Below are 17,797 nucleotides of genomic sequence, written 5' to 3'. Positions count from 1 at the left end.
GTTTAGTTTAGCTAGCTTGGACATCTCATCACCCAACAGATACAAATGGTATGGCTTGCGTCACAGAGCAACAAAACAATCTGCTGTGTTTTGGTAAGGGCGCAAGGGTGGGAATGAGTAGGTGAGTTCACAGACACTCTGTCCAGCCTTATTAAAAATTGGGATGTGTTTTGGCTGCAATTAGTAACAGAACCTTAAGAGTTTGGAAGGGACCTTAAAGATCATCCAGTCCCAACCCCCCTGCTGTGGGCAGGGACACCTCCCACTAGACCAGGTTGCTCAAAACCATATCCAGCCTGGTCTTGAACACTTGCAGGGATGGGGCATCCACAGCTTCCCTGGGCAACCTGTGCCAGTGTCTCACTACCCTCACAGTTAAGAATCTGCTCCTAATATCCAACCTGTATTTACCCTCTTTCAGTTTGTGCCTATTACTCTTTGTCATATCTACAGTTCCTGATGATGAGTTCCTCTCCAGCTTCCTTGTAGGCCTGTTCAGATACTGGCGGGTTCCTATGGGGTTTCCACACAACCTTCTCTTCTCCAGGTTGAACAGCCCCAGCTTTCTCAGTCTGTCTTCATAGGGGAGGTGCTCCAGTCCTCTTAGCAACTTTGTGGCCTCCTCTGGACTTGCTCCAACACTTCCATGTCTTTTTCTGTGTTGGGGTCACCAGAGCTGTATGCAGTAATCCAGGTGGGATGTCACAAGAGTAGGGGGGACAATGACCACCCTCAACCTGTTGGCCACATTCCTTTGGATTTTTCCCAGCATACATTTGGCTTTTTGGGCTGTGAGCTCACATTGAGTTACTCATCAACCATCACCCCCAGGCTTTCTCTGCCAGGCTGCTCTCAATCACCCAATTCTCTGTGGGTGCACCACAATCCAGGTGTAGGACCTCACACTGCTTTGTTGAACTTCATGAGGTTTGCACAGTTCCACCTCTCCGGCCTGTCCAGGTTCCCCTGGGTGGCATCCCTTCCCTTCAGAGCACGACTGCACTATACAGCTTGGTGTCATCAGTGAACTTACTGAGGGTGCCCTTAATCCCACTGTCAATCAATCCCAGTGATAAATTACCAGGGTAAATGTGAAGTATATCATGCTCTATCACAGTCAACCATTCCATAGATCTGCCTGTGTAAATCTGCTTCAAGAAGGTATGAATTACTTACCCAGTAAAGTTAAATTCCAAAATGTGAGATTGAGCAGGGTGTTGAATATGTCATAGGCTAATTCAGTTCTTAATAAAAGAGACAGTCTTTTGGACCCTAAAGCCTGGCAAGTGGAGAGAGGTGCCCAAAATGACAACACTTGACATGTGTAGAGGGCTTCCACACGGGATTCCGGAGGTGCTAATAATGTACCATGATACTTTGAATAAGCAGTCTCAAATATTCCCACCACTCCTTCAGCAAAATTATTGTTTTTACACATGGAAAGAGATGGAAAATTGCATTTTCTGAAGTGGACAGAAACTGTTTCTAGAACAGTTATGCTCATGTTAGAGCTTTACCAGTTCAGATAGCAGCATGCCCAGTTATATGTGCAGTAGGGTATTTCAAATGCCAGCTTCTACTCTGAAGCAAAGACCTAAGAGGAGATGCATGATTTGGTTTAAACTTTAGATGTGGTATCTCCAAGTATCTCTGGCTCCTTCAGCAAGTATCAGGCTGCACAGGGAAACTTACGTTTCACACATTTGGAGTTATTCTTCCTATTTTGTACAAATGGGGAAGTTGGTGTGTTTGTCAGATATAAATAAGAACTGAGTCATCTGTTTCTGGCTGGAAAATAGTCACACAGAATAGCCTTTGTGCATAGCACACACACAGTGACCCTGATCTCAAACCAGTGTACAGTCTGTGGCCTGAAGGCATCAGATCCAAGAGCACAATCTCTACATGAGACCTTCAGCCATGGCAGAAGTCTCCTAACATCTGGCCTGTCATAGTCTCTAGTATATTCCATCTGAATCTTTTTTTTTTCTCCTAAAATCAGGCCTGATCCTGGAGAGAAGGTTAAATTGAGGGTGGCATCTAGTAATATTTCAGCATAGGAATTCCTGGGAAATTACATAAACCTCAATATGACATTAGCTTTCTCTCATGGGAATCTGAAATTGCTTTAGTGCTTGGCTCCTGTGTCAAAGCTCAGTAAAGCAGCTTGCCCTGTGAAAGAGGATCAAGTAGTTCTGTTTGGCGATGTATCTTACATAGCTTCTGGTAATGGCCTTTTCAGTGATGAGATGGCAGACAAGAGCAAAAGTTGAGTAAAAATGGGCAGGTTGTAGAATAAATACTTTGTTGTTTCAGGATGCCACTGTTTCCAACTCAGTATCTCTTGCTGAATGCTGCATCTCCTGCACTTGTTGAAATGATAGCTTTTTTTTGTTGCATCATGAAAAGTCAAACTGACAATCAGAGCAGTGGAAATGGACCTGGCAGTTGTTAGCTGAGTGGAGGTGGGTGCTTTTGTAATCCACCCCTTTACCTGCTTTGGTCTGGGTTAGATGACTTGCCAGCAATCTCAGCTCTATTAACATTGCTACATGGAGAGATAAATATCTAATAACATCTTACTGTTAAAAGAAGTTCTGGTAAAAGGAAATCTAGTTTGTACCAGAGGGAGTCTTCCATTGAAAACAACATATTTAGTAGTGCCCCAGATAACTAAATTAGGAAATGTACTCAAGGTATGATTTAGTGTGAAACAAGAATGGGCTGGTGCCTGTCAAACCAGTCTCTGATTGTGTAAGCTAGCCTTACTTCTTGACTCATCATTGCTCTGCTGTATTTTGGCTGTATTTTCTTTTTTGTTTAGATGCTTCATGTCCTTCTCATGAGATCTAGTTCATTCTTCACATTGAGATCTTCGTGATTTAAATTCCTTGTGAAACAGTACAGGTAATGCAGGATATAAGGGGTTTTCTGCTGTTAGTGTTCATATTGCCACTGCAGCACCAAGGGAGTTTTCAGGACTCACAAGACTTAAGTGACCTGGTCATTCATCTTGGATGAGAGATGTGCTCCTGTTCTCTGAAAGCACAGCAGATGTCAATAAACACTGACACAGTGCTGCTGGGAAATGAAGCAATAACTGGGTTTAATGTACCAGGCTAGCACCCAGCTCTGCCACAAGAAATTACTTAGGACATAAGTCATAATTGGAGCTGAAACAGCAGTGTTGGTCCTACATTCATTTTTACCTCACCAAACAGTTGACAATACAGTGTGACTGGCTATAATGCTGTTTTACAGGTTGTGAGCTGGATGATACCAAGGTGCTTTAAACCTCACTGCTGTGAGAAACAGGCTGCTGGTCTGACTGCTGACCTCTACTGAACATGCTTTCCAGCACATAGTGTTTAATACTGCATGCACTAATCTAGGCTTAATGTGGAAGAGGAGATTCCATTAAATGAATTGTATAAATGTTTGATGCACTAGAAGCAGGAAAGGGCATTTTGTGGGATTAGATATGAACACTTAACCCAGTAGTGGCCTGTAGTTCCTTTTCTCACCTTTCTTGCATGCTCAGTGTGTGGAGCACTCAGCAGGAGCACAGTGGGGAGCCTGGTTGTGCCCCTTAAGAAGGAAAGTTAGGAGTCCTTGTGCTGTCTGCAAGTCTGCTAGGGCAGGTGGGTGATCTGTAAGAGACCTTGGGGGTACCTGCACAGAGTTGTTAGGAGCTTATCTGTGGGCTGGCTGTAGCAGATAATTACAAATAACAGCAAAATAGTTTAAAAAGTCAATGCACTTCCTTTGTATCTGATCTTAAATACAATTTGCTAAAGGTCTTTGGCCTCACTAATGCAGTTTTTGAAGGGCTGGCATTAAGCTTGTGATGTTTTGAAATAAAAATAATCTCTAAATGGCACTTCCAGTAACACCAAGCAGCTGCAATTTGTGCTGGCCACTATAAAAACTGCTGGTGTTCCCCATTATCCTCAAATCAGATCAGTTGTGATCCCGGTGGCTTTCCAGGAAATGTGTGTGCTTCCCCCATGGCCTGTCTGCACTGGGCAGGAGGGATAGATTCAACATTCCTTTCCTTGCTGCCTGAAAATTAGGGATCTCAGTTTTGTCAACTTGAGATGGGTGTAAAAAATCAGTGTCAGACTCCTGAAGTGTCATTTACAGCTAGGCTGGAACAAGGATTGAGGCTAGGACAGAGTCCTGCCTGTGTTGGTCCCACTGTCCATGCTATTGCTGATCCAGGCCATGATGCTCTTGGCCACCTGGGCACACGCTGGCTCATGTTCAGCCACTGTCAACCAGCTCCCCTAGGTCCTTTCCCGCCAGGCAGCTTTCCAGCCTCTCTGCCCTGAGCCTGAAGTGCTGCATGGAGTAGCTGTGACCCAAGTATAAGTGTTGAGTCAAGTGTGTGGCAAGATCTCAAGAAACAGAGCTGTTGTAATAGTTATTCGTAGTGACTGAATCAGTGAATAATTCTGTGGTTGGCAGAAATATTAGGTTTATGTTTTCAGTCACATAACATAAGATCTAATGAGACTGTGTGTTTTTCTGGCATACATAGCAGAACCTGTGGCTTTGTCTTATCCAACTTAAAGAAAATTAATGAACCTGAAGTGCAGTCACTGTTGAAGATGCAGGGGAGCAGTAAAATAGGAAATAAAGTGACTATGCTGGTAGCAATATTCTTAAAATATGTGCTGTGGTGTAATTTGGAAGTTGAAGTTCTTATAGCAGTAGCTGGAAAAGCTTATAACAGGCTGTATCTTCTGCCAGGCTGGACTATTTAGAAGAGTTTATTATTTTTCTAGGGACTATAAGCATGAATACTAACAGACTAGGGAAGGGAGGAATGGGTTGATTGATGACTGGTCTTCACCCTCCTAGCTATCAAGTATGTTCGGTGATGTCAAGGAGCCATGGCATGCAGTTGGCTAAAATCATCACCAAAATAGGATTATTTCTATTCTGTTTAAGCTCAGTCTGAGGAGTCAGGCACATGCTGGATGCAGTAACTGTTTGGAACTTGCAGGGGGGAACCGAGCTGCATCTTTAGTCCTCCTAAATTAGTTTGCGTGGCTGTAACTGAGCTAACAACAACCTTCCTGAAAACTGCCACTCTCTAGTTCCTAGCAGCCTGGCTGAGTTTAACAGATTTTTTTGCCTTGTATCAGTGAAACTGTAGGGAAAAGCCATTCTGTGAACTCTATTTAAAATTAAGTTTATTGCTTAACTTGGTCTTTTTTTTCTTTTAACACATTTAGAATCAGGCTTTCAGTGGGGAAAAAAAATGACCTGTAATTGTGGCTGTTGCTGCATCTTTGCAAGCAGTCTTGCAGCTTGTCTTGGAAATTCTTGGCTTGCTTAACCCACACAGAAACGCAAATAGCATTCAATGAGAGCAGAGTGGGCTTACATAACTTTCCATGGTTTCTCTTGCAGAAGAGATGAGGTAATTCTCTCAGACCTGTTTGTAAAGGCCTGGAAAAGTGTTTGGTTTCACTTTCAAATTCCGGATGATCTCACCGTGGAGACCTGACAGCTCTTTTTGTTTGGGAAAAATCCCTGCCTGTAATGTGAGGTTTTCTGTTTTGGGGGCTTTTGACTCTGAAGTCAGGTTTGTAGAGAAGCCTCACTTGCTTTATGCTCCACTACAGCATCTCAATGTGCTGAACAGCTACAGACTAGTTAGAAATAGCTGATCAACATGGAATGTGACTGCTTTCTCTAAATATGTGATGGATTACAGGGAAGCTAGATTCTTAGCTGCTTGCATGTGGGAAGGAAAGATGTCTCTTATTTCTCCAGTTGCATTTTCTGTTTCTAGAGCTCAAGAGAATCCTTCATGTGACACAACACCTCATTCCATAGTTTTAGTTATTGTAGGCAGGTAGTCCTTTTCCAATAAAGAGTTGTGTTTGTAAAGAAGGATTTAGAAGTTCAGAACAGTCATTCAGGATCTACAGCTTCTGCATGAATCTTCATCATATACAAGGACATACTGGTGCCTCAGGCTCAGCTTCTGGATTGGTCTTAATGAGACAAACCCATCAAGGTTAGACAGTTTGAAAGCAGAGAGGTTTTACTGAGAAGAATGAAACCTGCATTCTTTAAGCATCTGTATGGATTATAAGCATGGTAATGGTGGTAGTCTACTGACACAGTGCTTTTTGTTTTGGTCACCTGGAAGCTATGGCTGTGGAGAAGATGGATTTTGCTTAGAAATCTTGTAGGTAGCTCAACCCTGAGCTTTGTTGTCTCTTGCGTTTTTAATCTCAGTCCTTGTGCTGTTTTATGTCTTAGATCTCACAAAACTGCATGTAAGCACAGGAATGGGCTTTCTTGGAAAACCCCAGTGTCTGGAGGAGTCTGCAAGCACTTGAGTTGGAGTGAACGTGCCCTGCCCTGGGTAGATCTCTGCTCTGCTCCCAGTGCAGGGTGGCACGTTGTAGGGCAGGCATGTCCTTGCTGCAGCAGTGTGTGGTGATGAGGATTCTCTTCTGCAGGGGTGTGGTGACAAGAGTCATACACTCACTGCTCTTGGAACAATGCACTTTGTGTAACTGATGTTAAACACTGGGATTGTTTAAGTGGATCATAAATTTCTTGGCTGTGAGCGTGCTGTGACAAATGACTGCGGAGTGAGGACTCAGTGCTGCTGGAACATACCCACATACAGTCATGAGTAGGCATGTACAGACCATAAGGCCATGTGAGCTGATTAATTTCTTCCATAAAGGTGAACAGAAAACCTTTTCTTGACTACCTGGCACTCTGATCCTGTAAAATTTGGGGAGCAAAGGTGTATGCTGGTAAGTGAAACTGGGTACCTAACAGCTCTGTAATCCATCTGGTTGTCTGCTTCTTTGTACTATGGAATAAAACTTCCCATAGTTTGTCTTGTTGAACTAGTGGCATGGTTAGGTATTTAAGTGGAAGAGAGTGGCCTGGAATTCTGTTCTTACCATGTGAATCTTGCTTTTGGCATCTCTTCTTGCATTCGCAGTTGCACATGAGTATGGCTGTGGTTGAGGGACCAGAAGATGCTTCTCTGGAGATCCCACACTGGGCTGGCAGTGGGACTTTTTGGTGGGTTGAGCAGTTCCAAGGAAAGGGTTTGTGCTCAACAGTGCAGCAAGCAGCATGCAAGTCCGCCTTCCAGACAGAAGTATTTTGGGCACTTGATCAGTCCATATTCAGGCTGCTGTGAATGCCAGGACAGCACAGAGAAGTAAATATCCGGTGCTAGGATCTCTGCAGCTTTCCCACAACCAACTCGACTCAGAGTTGTGCTCCACAGATGGTTGTTGACCACTGCAAGATGTTTGCTGTCATTGCCCATCAATATTTCTCAAGGTGCACTGATTTATTAAACAGATGCAGATGAAATTGAGACTACAAAAATGCCTGTGGTGGCAAAATATGTAGTATTAGAAACACAGGTGGATGGACCAACTTAACTTTCAAACAAAGGCAAAGTAACTAGCACAAGTTACATAACAATTTTTTTTTCTTCATGGGAAGAGTAATTTAAAATATTTGTACAGGCAAATATAAACCAGGTTTATTCAGGTTAGTAAACATTTTTTAGTCTGCTTTTGAACTCAAAAAGACAGCAGTACTATCAAGTTAAAACTTTCCCAGTATATTTTACCCTGTTCAACAACAGCTGTTGAATAGTGCTTTTTGAATTAGGATATGGTAAATGCATTTTGGCTTGTTTTCTGAGCATTACCAGCCCAGGTGTTTTGATTTTTCTTGTTCAGTTAGTGTTTTGCTCATAAGAAACTGCATAGAGTTGTGCTGTGGGGCCACTTGGGCACTGGTTTAAATAATGAGCAATTCAGTAGCCTTAATGAATTTTTTTCCCAATCTTTTCACTGTAGTTGTTGCTTGTTGGTCTTTTCTGTTCTGTTTCATAACTAAAATATTTTGCTTTTTTTCAGGCTCACATTAAATTTCCTATTGACTATCCATATTCACCACCTACCTTCAGATTCCTGACCAAAATGTGGCATCCCAACATTTATGAGGTAAGGTGTTTTTTAAATAACTTTTTCTGGGGTGTTTGAGACAGTTTTCTGCTTCCTTAAACTCAGTATGTGTATAGATTACTTTCAGAGGGTAGTCAAGGCTGTGGACTCTCGGTAATTGGATCACAATAGAACTACACAGCAGGTCCAGAAGAGGAATGATTCTGTATAGAGGCAATTGGTTCAATATCACCCAGTTCCATAGAGCTGTATTTGAAGGCTGAAGGCCTGTTTTGGTTCAAAACTTGACTTTTAATGGAGGTCAGCCAAATCTTAGCTGAACTTCTGGATATCCTAGAAGAATGTCAACCTGCTAAGAAGCACTGGCTCTATAGTTTTGGGAGCTAAAGGATTTCAAAATGTTCCTGTTGGTGCAGGTCTCTCACCTTATCACAGGTTTTCTTTTGTGAGGTTCTGCAGGCTTCCTTTGAACCCACTTGAAAACAGGAATGTCATTCTCTTCTGTGCTGTGAACAAATGAAGGCTTCTGTTGATGGCTTGGGCTTGGAAAGCCCTTTCTGATAAGTTCTTGCTGCTGAATGCCCAGTTTGGAATGGGTGTGCTTCAAATAATCATGGTGAGAGCAGCACTGAAGGCTCAGTAATAAATGGCTAGAAACCTTGCCAAACTTCAGTGCAGAACAGAATAGTAATCAGCTTTAATTACTGACTAATCAGGGGATTGCCCTAAGTCTGAGGACATCCTCAAATCAGTAATCTGACAGTTTTCTGATGTGGGCCTTGTACTTGGCACAGGATCTTGCACGTAGCCAAGGACGGTGTTTCTCTTTAAGGCTCTGTTTCAGTTACATGGAATTTTGATCTATAAATAAAGACAACTTTGAAATCCTCAGATTATGTATCTCATGCAGACCCATACTGTGGATGTTGGTTCTGAATCTGGAAATCCTCATGCAGGAGGTGAGTGGGAAATGGTTACCAAAATGAAATGTACAAAAACAAGCCTTGGAAAGGCCCTCTCCCAGTCCTGGTAGGAAAGGTGAAAAATTGGCTAGAAACAACTGAAGGTAGGAGGAGAAACTAACTCAAAACTTGATGGGTGTATTTTGGGTTTACTCTTCAAATACTCGACCTCTCAGCTTTGTGCTTTGTGTTTGTAGCAGTATTTTTTGTAGCTGAGGGAATCTGAAGCAGCTTGCAGGCTGTTTTGGAAACAACATTTAAGCAATGGAGATGAGGCACTGGGATAGTCTCAGTTTCATTTGGAGTTATCTCAGCAAAGTGTTTGATGTTTGAGGGTTTTTCAGGAGGAGGGGGGAGAAAAAACCCTCTTAGTGCAAGGAAGGTGAAAGAAAGTAGCAGTTTACAGAATCTGCTGGTAGGACCAGATGGAGAGGCTGGGGCTGACATTCCCATTCTGAGCAATGAGGCTTGAGTAATGCGTGTTTTTCCCATCTCCAGTTTACTTGGGTCATCTAATTGAATTCTGGTAAAACTGCGTTCCCTTGCTCTTTATTTTTATGATATAACAGGTCTCAGTCCTGATAGAAGTGTAGGCTGTTTCTCAATGGCAGATGAATACCCCATTCTCCTTGTTCATGTCTTTCAAAAATGCATGCAGGGAAAGGCTTGGCCTCTGACTATCCTGATCCCTAGAACCTGGTGCTGATCTCATCAGGCCCTGTTATACCTTTGCATTTCCAGACTCTTAATGCAGTGCAATTTCCAAACATGTAAACACTGATTGCAACAAGATGAAAACTTCTCACATCCTTGCTTCCCTGTATCTTCATATTGCTGAGTATCTGCTTGTCCACATGCTGCTGACCTGATTGCTTCAGGAACTTCTCCCAAGTGCTGTGCTACCTCCTCCAGGCCACCAGCATTGCATTCTCCCAGGAAAAGGTTAAAGGAAAAACTAATAGAAATTATTAGTAAAAGCAGAGCAGAGTGAGCATAATCTAACATTAGTAAAGTTAACTTCACCTTGGAATGATACTAAAAAAATTCCAAGATTTCACAAGCCTGTTGGGGTCCTAAAAGGGAAACTGCCTTCTTGTAGCAAACTGTTCCAGCAGCATAAGTATGTCCTTTGGAATTCAGCAGCTCCAGGTGCTGCATTGCTGTGTTCTTGACTAAAACCTGCTTCAAAGTGACATGGGCCTGCTAGATTAGCATACCTGGTGGGGTTAATGCACCACTGAAATCTGGATATGGATCACAACCCTCCAGGTGAGCTGCTGCTCTCTGTAGCTGTGATCACTGGCTTGGGCTCAAAGGCAGAGATGCTGTTGCTGTGAGCAGCCCTGCTCTGCGCTCCAGCAGTGTTGGAAGGACGTGAGATCAGGTGTGTGGGGAGCTGCCAGCCTGGAGTCCTGAACAGAGCTGATCCTGTTATCAGCCTATGCCTTGGGCCAGGGCAACAAGGGACAGCATGAGTGCTGCCCCTCAGCTGGGGCTGTGCCTGCTGAAGGTGTGGGGCTGTGTCTTGGAACTTGTGATTCACCCCACAGCTGGCTGCAAGGGAGAGAAAAGCCCAACATCTGCTGGCTGGCCTCAGGCCTACATCCCATCCTGCAGTAAGGCACTGGGACCGCATGAGTCCTTGGAGTCTGCCTCGGTGGAGGATATCAGCTGTGGTGGATACTGCTCCAGCACTCCTACAAAGCAGTTGTGTCAGAGTGCTGTTGCTGATGGAGAATTGGGTTGACAGCTTTCTTAAATAGATGTTATGGAGCTTTAAATCTGTATTCAGGCCATAACACTGGTGAGTAGAACACATATTGAGGATTATGTGGCTGTATGGCTTCCATATGCTGCCAGAATATTCTTCCTCTTGCATGCTGGAAGGGATTTGCAGTGAAACCTTCAGAGAGCATCTCCTGCTTTTTCATCTGGTATTTTGAACACCTGTGTCCTAGGGGAGCTGTGTAAACCTGCCCCACACCATCTGTTCAACATCCTTGTGTCTTGGGAGAAGTAATGTTTTCATACCTGAGCTAGTAGATGGTGATTAAACCTTTCAATTCAAAAATTCCTGTAGCTAACTCAATCTACCACTGGGAACACAAAAAACCCTACTTTGGGTCTCCTGTGATTAAAGCTTATGTCACTGTGAGACTAGTACTTGCTGTCTGGAGACCAATTTAGTTTTATGTTACATTATTATTATTTTTGCTTGTTTTGCCACATTCTTTAAACCTCTTGACTTTAGAGTGGGTTTTTTTGTCAGTTTGCAGGCTAACCCTTGTGTATAAAGCAGATCCAGGAAGAATTCAGAACCATTTCTGGTCCTTGTTGGTTTTTACTGGCACTGGGATGTTCATATCAACGAGGTTAAACTGCTCAGAAGACAGCCAGAGTGGTAGATTTGAGTCATCAGACCTCACCCTCCAGCCAAGCTATTCTCAGTGCTTTTTTCTGTCTTGCAGAATGGAGATGTATGTATTTCAATTCTTCACCCACCTGTAGATGACCCACAAAGTGGAGAGCTGCCATCAGAGAGGTGGAACCCTACTCAAAATGTCAGGTAACCGTGAACATGTTGTTCAGTGGTAATCTCAAAGGCCTATCATCTCTGCAAGACCTAAGGCCTATGTTGGGAGAGGTTTGGGAGGGAATTTAAGATTTTATGGGGTTTCAGGCTTGAATCAAGTGGGAACCAGACTTCCAAGTCTGTCTGAACATACTGGGGTGCTGTGCCGAACCCTCGTACTGGGCTGACAGTGCCAAGCTTTCTGTCCTCTTCACAGAGTTTCATACTCCTAAGGCAAATTATCTCAAATGTTCAAGCATTTCCCAGTCACTGGTATCCTCTTCAAGATAGCACTAGTGGAAGAGTATGTGTAATGGGTGCCAAGTGCCCACCAAGCTGCTCTATTACTCCACTTACCAGCGGGACAGAGGAGAGGAAAATAACATGGAAAACAACTTGTAGGTTGAGATAAAGCAGTTTACTAAAGCAAAAGCTTGTGTGTGCATAAGCAAAGGGGAAAAAAATTAATCTCTCCTTATCACTGGTGAGCGATGTTCAGCCACTTCCCAGGAAGCAGGGCTTCAGCACGCGTAGAGGCCACTCCAGAAAGCGAACACTGTAGTGTAACAAATGTCCCCCATTCCTCCTCTCTCCCTTAGCTTTTGTATCTGAACTGATGTCATATGGTATGAATTATCCCTTTGGTTAATTTGGGCCAGCTGGCCTGGTTGTGTCCACAGGGCTTAGTTTGGGCAGGACCATGGTGATTAGCAGATCCCCTAGTGTTGACCAGCCAAGGGGCTTCTGTGCTTTTGTGCCCCATTACCTAACACTCTTAAGAGTCTTCAGCATCTCTCTTTCCAGAGGTTTGTGGGTGATAAGGGATGTGATATATTCACTCAGTGTTTCTTTGCCCAAGAGCTTATGAGGTTATTTTGAAAATGAGTCTCATTGCCTGACTCAGTTCTCTCTGGGGTACCATGTCGCCACAAAATGCATCTCTCAAGACCTGAGATCGCGTTCTGAGCAGTGGCATGGTTTACTGGATACGTTTCCAGCCAGCCTGTTGTTGCCTCTACTATGGTGAGCATGTAGCTCTTGCCTTGGCATGTTTGTGGCAATGGCTGAATGCAATCAGTTTGCCACCCAGCCATCACCCTCTATTCCAGGGATATTTCACTCATGGCAGCAGAGAGTTTCACATTGGTGGATAACCTGTGTGATGGCCTCTCTGGTCAGGTCCACCCCTCAATCACGAGCCCATCTGTGTGTTGCATCCCTTCCTAGGTGTCCTGAAGTTGCCTGGGGCTAGAAATAGCTCACCTTTTTGCTCCCAGCCTAACTCCACCTGAGCTATTCCAGTCTTCCCAGCCCTACCTACCTGTTCATTGTTCTGATATTCTTCAGCAGCAGATGAGGACCAGGAGAGATCACTCACCAAACACCATCACAGACAAAATAGGCTAGAATTAGAGATATTAATTAAATATTACTAACAAAATCAGAGCAGGATAATGAGAAGTAAAATAAGACCTTAAAAACACCTTCCCCCTGCCCCTCCCTCCTTCCAAGCTCTACCTCCTACGGGGTTAGGGGACTGGACAGTCAGTTCATCACACATTGTTTCTCCTGCTGCTAAGGACGAGGAGCTTTCCCCTGCTGTGCCATGGGGTCCCTCCCACGGCAGGCCAGTTCTCCCTGATCTTCTCCAAAGTGAGTCCGCCCCATGGGCAGTAGTCCTCCCCAGACTACTGCAGCATGGGTCACGCTTCCACAGGATGCAATCCTTCAAGGACAGGCTGCTCCAGCAGGAGCTACTCTCTCTCCATGGGTCTCCCACAGGAGCACAGCCTCTTCTCAGGCATCTCCCTGCTCCAGCCTGGGTTCCTCCAGGGGCTGCAAGTGGATCTCTGTTCTCCCGTGCCCTCCCTGTGCTGCAGGGGCACAGCTGCCTCACCATCATCTTGACCACAGGCTGTAGCTCCTGCCCTTCCTTCTACACTGACGTGAGTGTCTGCAAGGTTGTCCCTCTCACATACTCTCACTCCACTCTTCTCTGGACACAATTATAACTTCTTTCTTATTAAATATATTATCATTACCACCCTTTCCAATTGGCCCAGCCTTGACCAGTGGCACCTTGGAGCTGCCAGGGATTGGCACTGCTGGACATGGAGGAAGCTTCTGGCAGCTTCTCACAGAAGCCACCCTTGTAGCCCCCCTGCTACCAAAGCTTGGCCCTGCAAACCCAATACAGGATGTTTTTGAGTATTCTGACCAGTAGAAGCAACTTTGCAGAGTCCTGCCTTTTGTTCACCTTCCACTGTTTGTCTGTCTCCTCTCCTGCTGAGTGGTGTCGTGAGCAGCTGGGTGGTTTTCTTCCTGCCAAAAATACAAAGGATTGCTAAGTACCAGAGGCATTCAAGGCCTAACCTGTCCATGTTTTTGAAACAGCAGCTGAATTTCATTCTCATTACAAGACCCTGTCAAATTAAGAATAAACTAGGTGACAAGCCTTAACTCACAGTTAGGAAACAATTTTAGGCATTAATTACATATATCACACATACATGTTGAGTACTTCATTATATTCAACCCTAGAGACTGACACAGAGCTTGTTCTCTAATTTCTGCTCTCCCTCACCACAGCTGCAGTTTTTGGTGCTTATGCTCTTGAAACGTCTTGGGCTTAAGAGTGACTTGACAAAACACTCCTCAGCAAATGAGTGTTATCAGCAGATGAAAATAAAACTCGTCTTCCACTGCTAGCCTGCTACCATTATCACCCATTGGGCTGAGTGCCAACAGCAGCACATCCTGCTGGGGTCCCATCTGGCTTGGGAAAACTCCAGAGTGTCAGACAGGAGGCAGAGGGGCCGAAGGTGTGGGAGGGCTGCTCCTCAGCTGCTGAATTCTGTAAATCCTGCCAAGTGTTGACTGTTTGCCCTCAGATCAGCAGGGTTGAACTGTCTGAAGAGGAGAATTTCATTCTTCAACCGTGAGAGATCACCTGTGCTTCTACCTCTAAGGGTGTCAGGCAGGCTCATTTATTTTTTTAAACACAATCAGTAAGGAGTTTCCCATCACCGGGAGCTAGGTGAGGCAGGCATAAGTAAATACAGCAAACACACAGCAAAATGTGAAGGAATGCAGCTCTGAGCTGTTCGGCAGAAAATACTGCTTCCTGTGTCCCATGGAACTGAGTGTGTGGTGGCAAGGCTCAGGACTGAGGCTCTCTGATCATTTTAGTTGTCCTTCTCCACAACTCCCCAGTCTCCCCTGTCCTTGAACTGCACAGGCCAGGACTCAGAACAGCGTTCAAGATACTGGTACACCTGTACACAGATAGGTGATGTACTGTCTCACTATTGCTTTGTTTCCTGAGGATTCCCATTTTTCTTGGCTTTTTTTGCTGCCTAAGATTTAGGCAGATTCCACAAACAGCTTGGTGCAATAACATGACTGTCAGTACAGCCTAGGCTAAAACTTTTTACTTTATACCAGAGGGCAAAAATGCACTTGGACCAATCTATACCTACCTCTAGAGGTGGCTGTGTGAGGCTACAATATGGATAGCAGCTGGAATTTTTTAAAAATCCTTTTTCAACAAGGATGTGCTGGTTGGGGGTACCAGCCAATCTATATCATGTCTCTTTGGGACAAAATTGGTCTGTGTCTGAGCCTTCTTCAGCTGATATATAAGAAAAAAAGGTCCTTAACAAGTCTGTTTCCTTGATCCTCTGCTGACTTCCCTTCCATGCTAGAGCAACCTTGTCTGAGGGGCAGACAGATCCCTGACAATATCCCAGAGACTCAGCCTATATCCAGCCCATGCAGTTTGTGTCTGGTGCTGAGGTTTTCAGTCCCACATGGCTGAACTTTTTTAGTGGTTTTAGTCCTGTCAGATCCCCCATGTTGGGGTGCCTTTCTGTTACTGTACCTTGTCCACAGCAACCGGGTTTGACTTGGAGGACTCTGTCCAGCTCTTAAGGATATCAGCAGTGATGGAGCTGATCTGATGTGCTGGACATGAATGAAGAGCTCTGAGAGCTTCACCTCTACTACAGTTGCCGTGGTGTATTTAAGTAGCTTTGCAGTGACTTTGGTGTCTGGACACCACTGTGACAATTGGCTTCTCCTCACTGTTGATGGAAGTGTGGTAGAGCAGATGCTAAATCCAGACATGAATTCCTGTCCCTGGCCTTCCCTAGACTTTGTTTGCTCTACTTGAAAGCTGCTGCATGATGCTGGAGCTGACATGCTGGCTTTGCAGCCCCATTTGCAGAGAATCAAAGGCTCTTAAATGAGTTCTTGAGATGAAGTAGAAAATGATCTCTTATGCTCATCATTCCAGTCCAATGAGGCAGTTTTTTCCAGAGCTGCTGTTCTCTTTTCATACAGAATTATATAATTTAGAAAATAAATTGTATAAGACTCTCTTGATAGCTGTACTGAACAGTCTGTCCAGACACAAGTGTTTATTTTCAAAACCTTTCAAGATACTCAGTATCCAAATGACCAGGCATTTCCTGGAATTGTACCCAGAAACATGATCTGGTAGATGTGCTCTGAACATGCCGCTAAATCAGTGCAAACGCAACTGCGGCTCTCAGTCTCCTTTAATCAAGGTCTGTGAAGTGGCTGTTAGGTAATTCTGTGTTTCAAGAACTATTCCCTGTCTCTTGTTTGTCCCTTCCACTTGAAAGGGAAGCTGTTGCTGGCAGGACCACTGAGACAGGTGACTCTGCTGTGGGGGCAGCCACAGCCCGTGGCTGGGTGTGGGTGTTTGTGCTGGTTGGGGCACTGCCTGAGCAGCAAAGGCTGCATCTCTCAAGTGCAAAGGTTCTAGGAACTGCAGGAGAAAGCTCTGTGCAAGAGGATGGTGTTTGCAGCTGGTAAATGCCAGCAGAGCACAGCACCTGGCTAGAAATCCCAGAAGGCTGTCTGCCTGCTGCCTGCCAGGGTTACGTGACTGGCTCATGTTGGCTCTGCTTAGTACCAGCAGCTGAATCCCATTGGGCCCTGGCGCTTTGCTTGGGCGTTGAAAAGCATCTCCACTGTCCTCCCCTTGCTGTGCTCGAGAGCTGCTGCTGCAGCCTGAATGGGGCACGAGCTGAGGAGAGGAGACATGTGCCCCAACGTCAGCCTCCCCCCACCCAGCAGGGCAGGGGAAAAGCAGTGCAGCATTTTCTGATGGCCTTGGGTCATAGTGGTGGCAGGCAAACAGCCTGGCTTTCTTCTGGAGGCTGCAAGCTACCAGGATCAGCTTACAGAGCAGGTTTCCAGCCCCACACCATCTGTGGATGGTGCAGATGAGCTGAATTCTGGTCTGATTGTAGCTTTGCCTGCTGCCCTGCCTCAAGCACATGCACAGACACGATGGTCTGTAGTTACATGAGATTTGTGTTGTATCACCTTCCCTACACCAATGACCAGGGTCTGAGGTTCATAAATATCTGCTCTCACTTAAAACACTGTCCTCAGCTTAAGACTTAACTTTAAACAAGTTTATGATGTAATACCTAAAGAAGTTGTGAGCATCCAGAATCCATGAATGCATTAGCTCTGACTCTGCTGTTGTGGTTACCTCTTCCAGGACTATCTTACTGAGTGTAATCTCTTTGCTTAATGAGCCCAACACATTCTCCCCAGCCAATGTGGATGCGTCAGTCATGTTCAGGAAATGGAGGGACAGTAAAGGAAAAGACAAGGAGTATGCTGAAATCATAAGGTAAGCTTTGCAGTGTGTGATGCTGGGCTGCTGGGCTCCTGCTTTGAATCCTGTCTAACAGGCTGCTTCTAGAATTTGCTGAAACCAGCTTCATGCAGTAGAATTTAATTCAGAAATTAATTTCAGTGTCTTATTCGAAGTCCATGCTTCTGGTCCCTCCAGACTTTTCAGTACACAGAAGCAGTGCAAACTTCTGGGGCAGGAGGACTGGACTGATACATCTTTAAATGGTTCTTCTTTCAGACTAATATGTCGTGATGCTCTGCAAAACCTATTGGCTACTAGTAAATTCCAGTCGAAGTCCCTGCTTGTCTTTGAGCCATGCATTGCTTGGGATGTGATGCAAACTGACTGCATCCTACTAATTTCTGTGCTTAAAGCATGCATGAATCATAATCTTGTCCCTCCAATTCAAAGGAGCATCAACAGGATTTGTCAAGGGCTTGCAGTGTGGGGTTGGATTAGCTGGAGGCACTGCTCATTGCTGCCCTTGCAGAAGTCCATGGTTCATCAGGAGCTGCAGGGGGATGATGTGAACGTGGGCCAGGGCTGCTGTGGAGGGACAGCCTAGCCTGGAGCAGGACTGCTGGCACAAGGCTGCATTGGCATTGTCTCTGGGCAG

At 44.9% G+C, this 17,797-nt stretch overlaps 1 protein-coding gene across 2 annotated transcripts in view; it reads left to right on the top strand.

Annotated features, from left to right (window-relative positions):
* UBE2R2 (ubiquitin conjugating enzyme E2 R2) overlaps nucleotides 1-17,797 on the top strand; it is a 51,993-nt gene that overhangs the window by 32,577 nt on the left and 1,619 nt on the right. For both annotated transcript variants that reach the window (XM_048291771.1, XM_048291772.1), the window contains exons 2-4: nucleotides 7,923-8,009; nucleotides 11,401-11,498; nucleotides 17,041-17,175. In XM_048291771.1, coding sequence (XP_048147728.1) covers nucleotides 7,923-8,009; nucleotides 11,401-11,498; nucleotides 17,041-17,175 — 320 coding nt within the window. The remainder of the gene's footprint in view (nucleotides 1-7,922; nucleotides 8,010-11,400; nucleotides 11,499-17,040; nucleotides 17,176-17,797) is intronic.

The sequence above is a fragment of the Corvus hawaiiensis genome, chromosome Z (genome assembly GCF_020740725.1).
Source record: "Corvus hawaiiensis isolate bCorHaw1 chromosome Z, bCorHaw1.pri.cur, whole genome shotgun sequence".
In the NCBI taxonomy this organism is placed as follows: domain Eukaryota; kingdom Metazoa; phylum Chordata; class Aves; order Passeriformes; family Corvidae; genus Corvus; species Corvus hawaiiensis.
The sequence above is the reverse complement of the archived record's forward strand: the minus strand, read 5'-3'. Positions and strand labels throughout refer to the sequence as shown.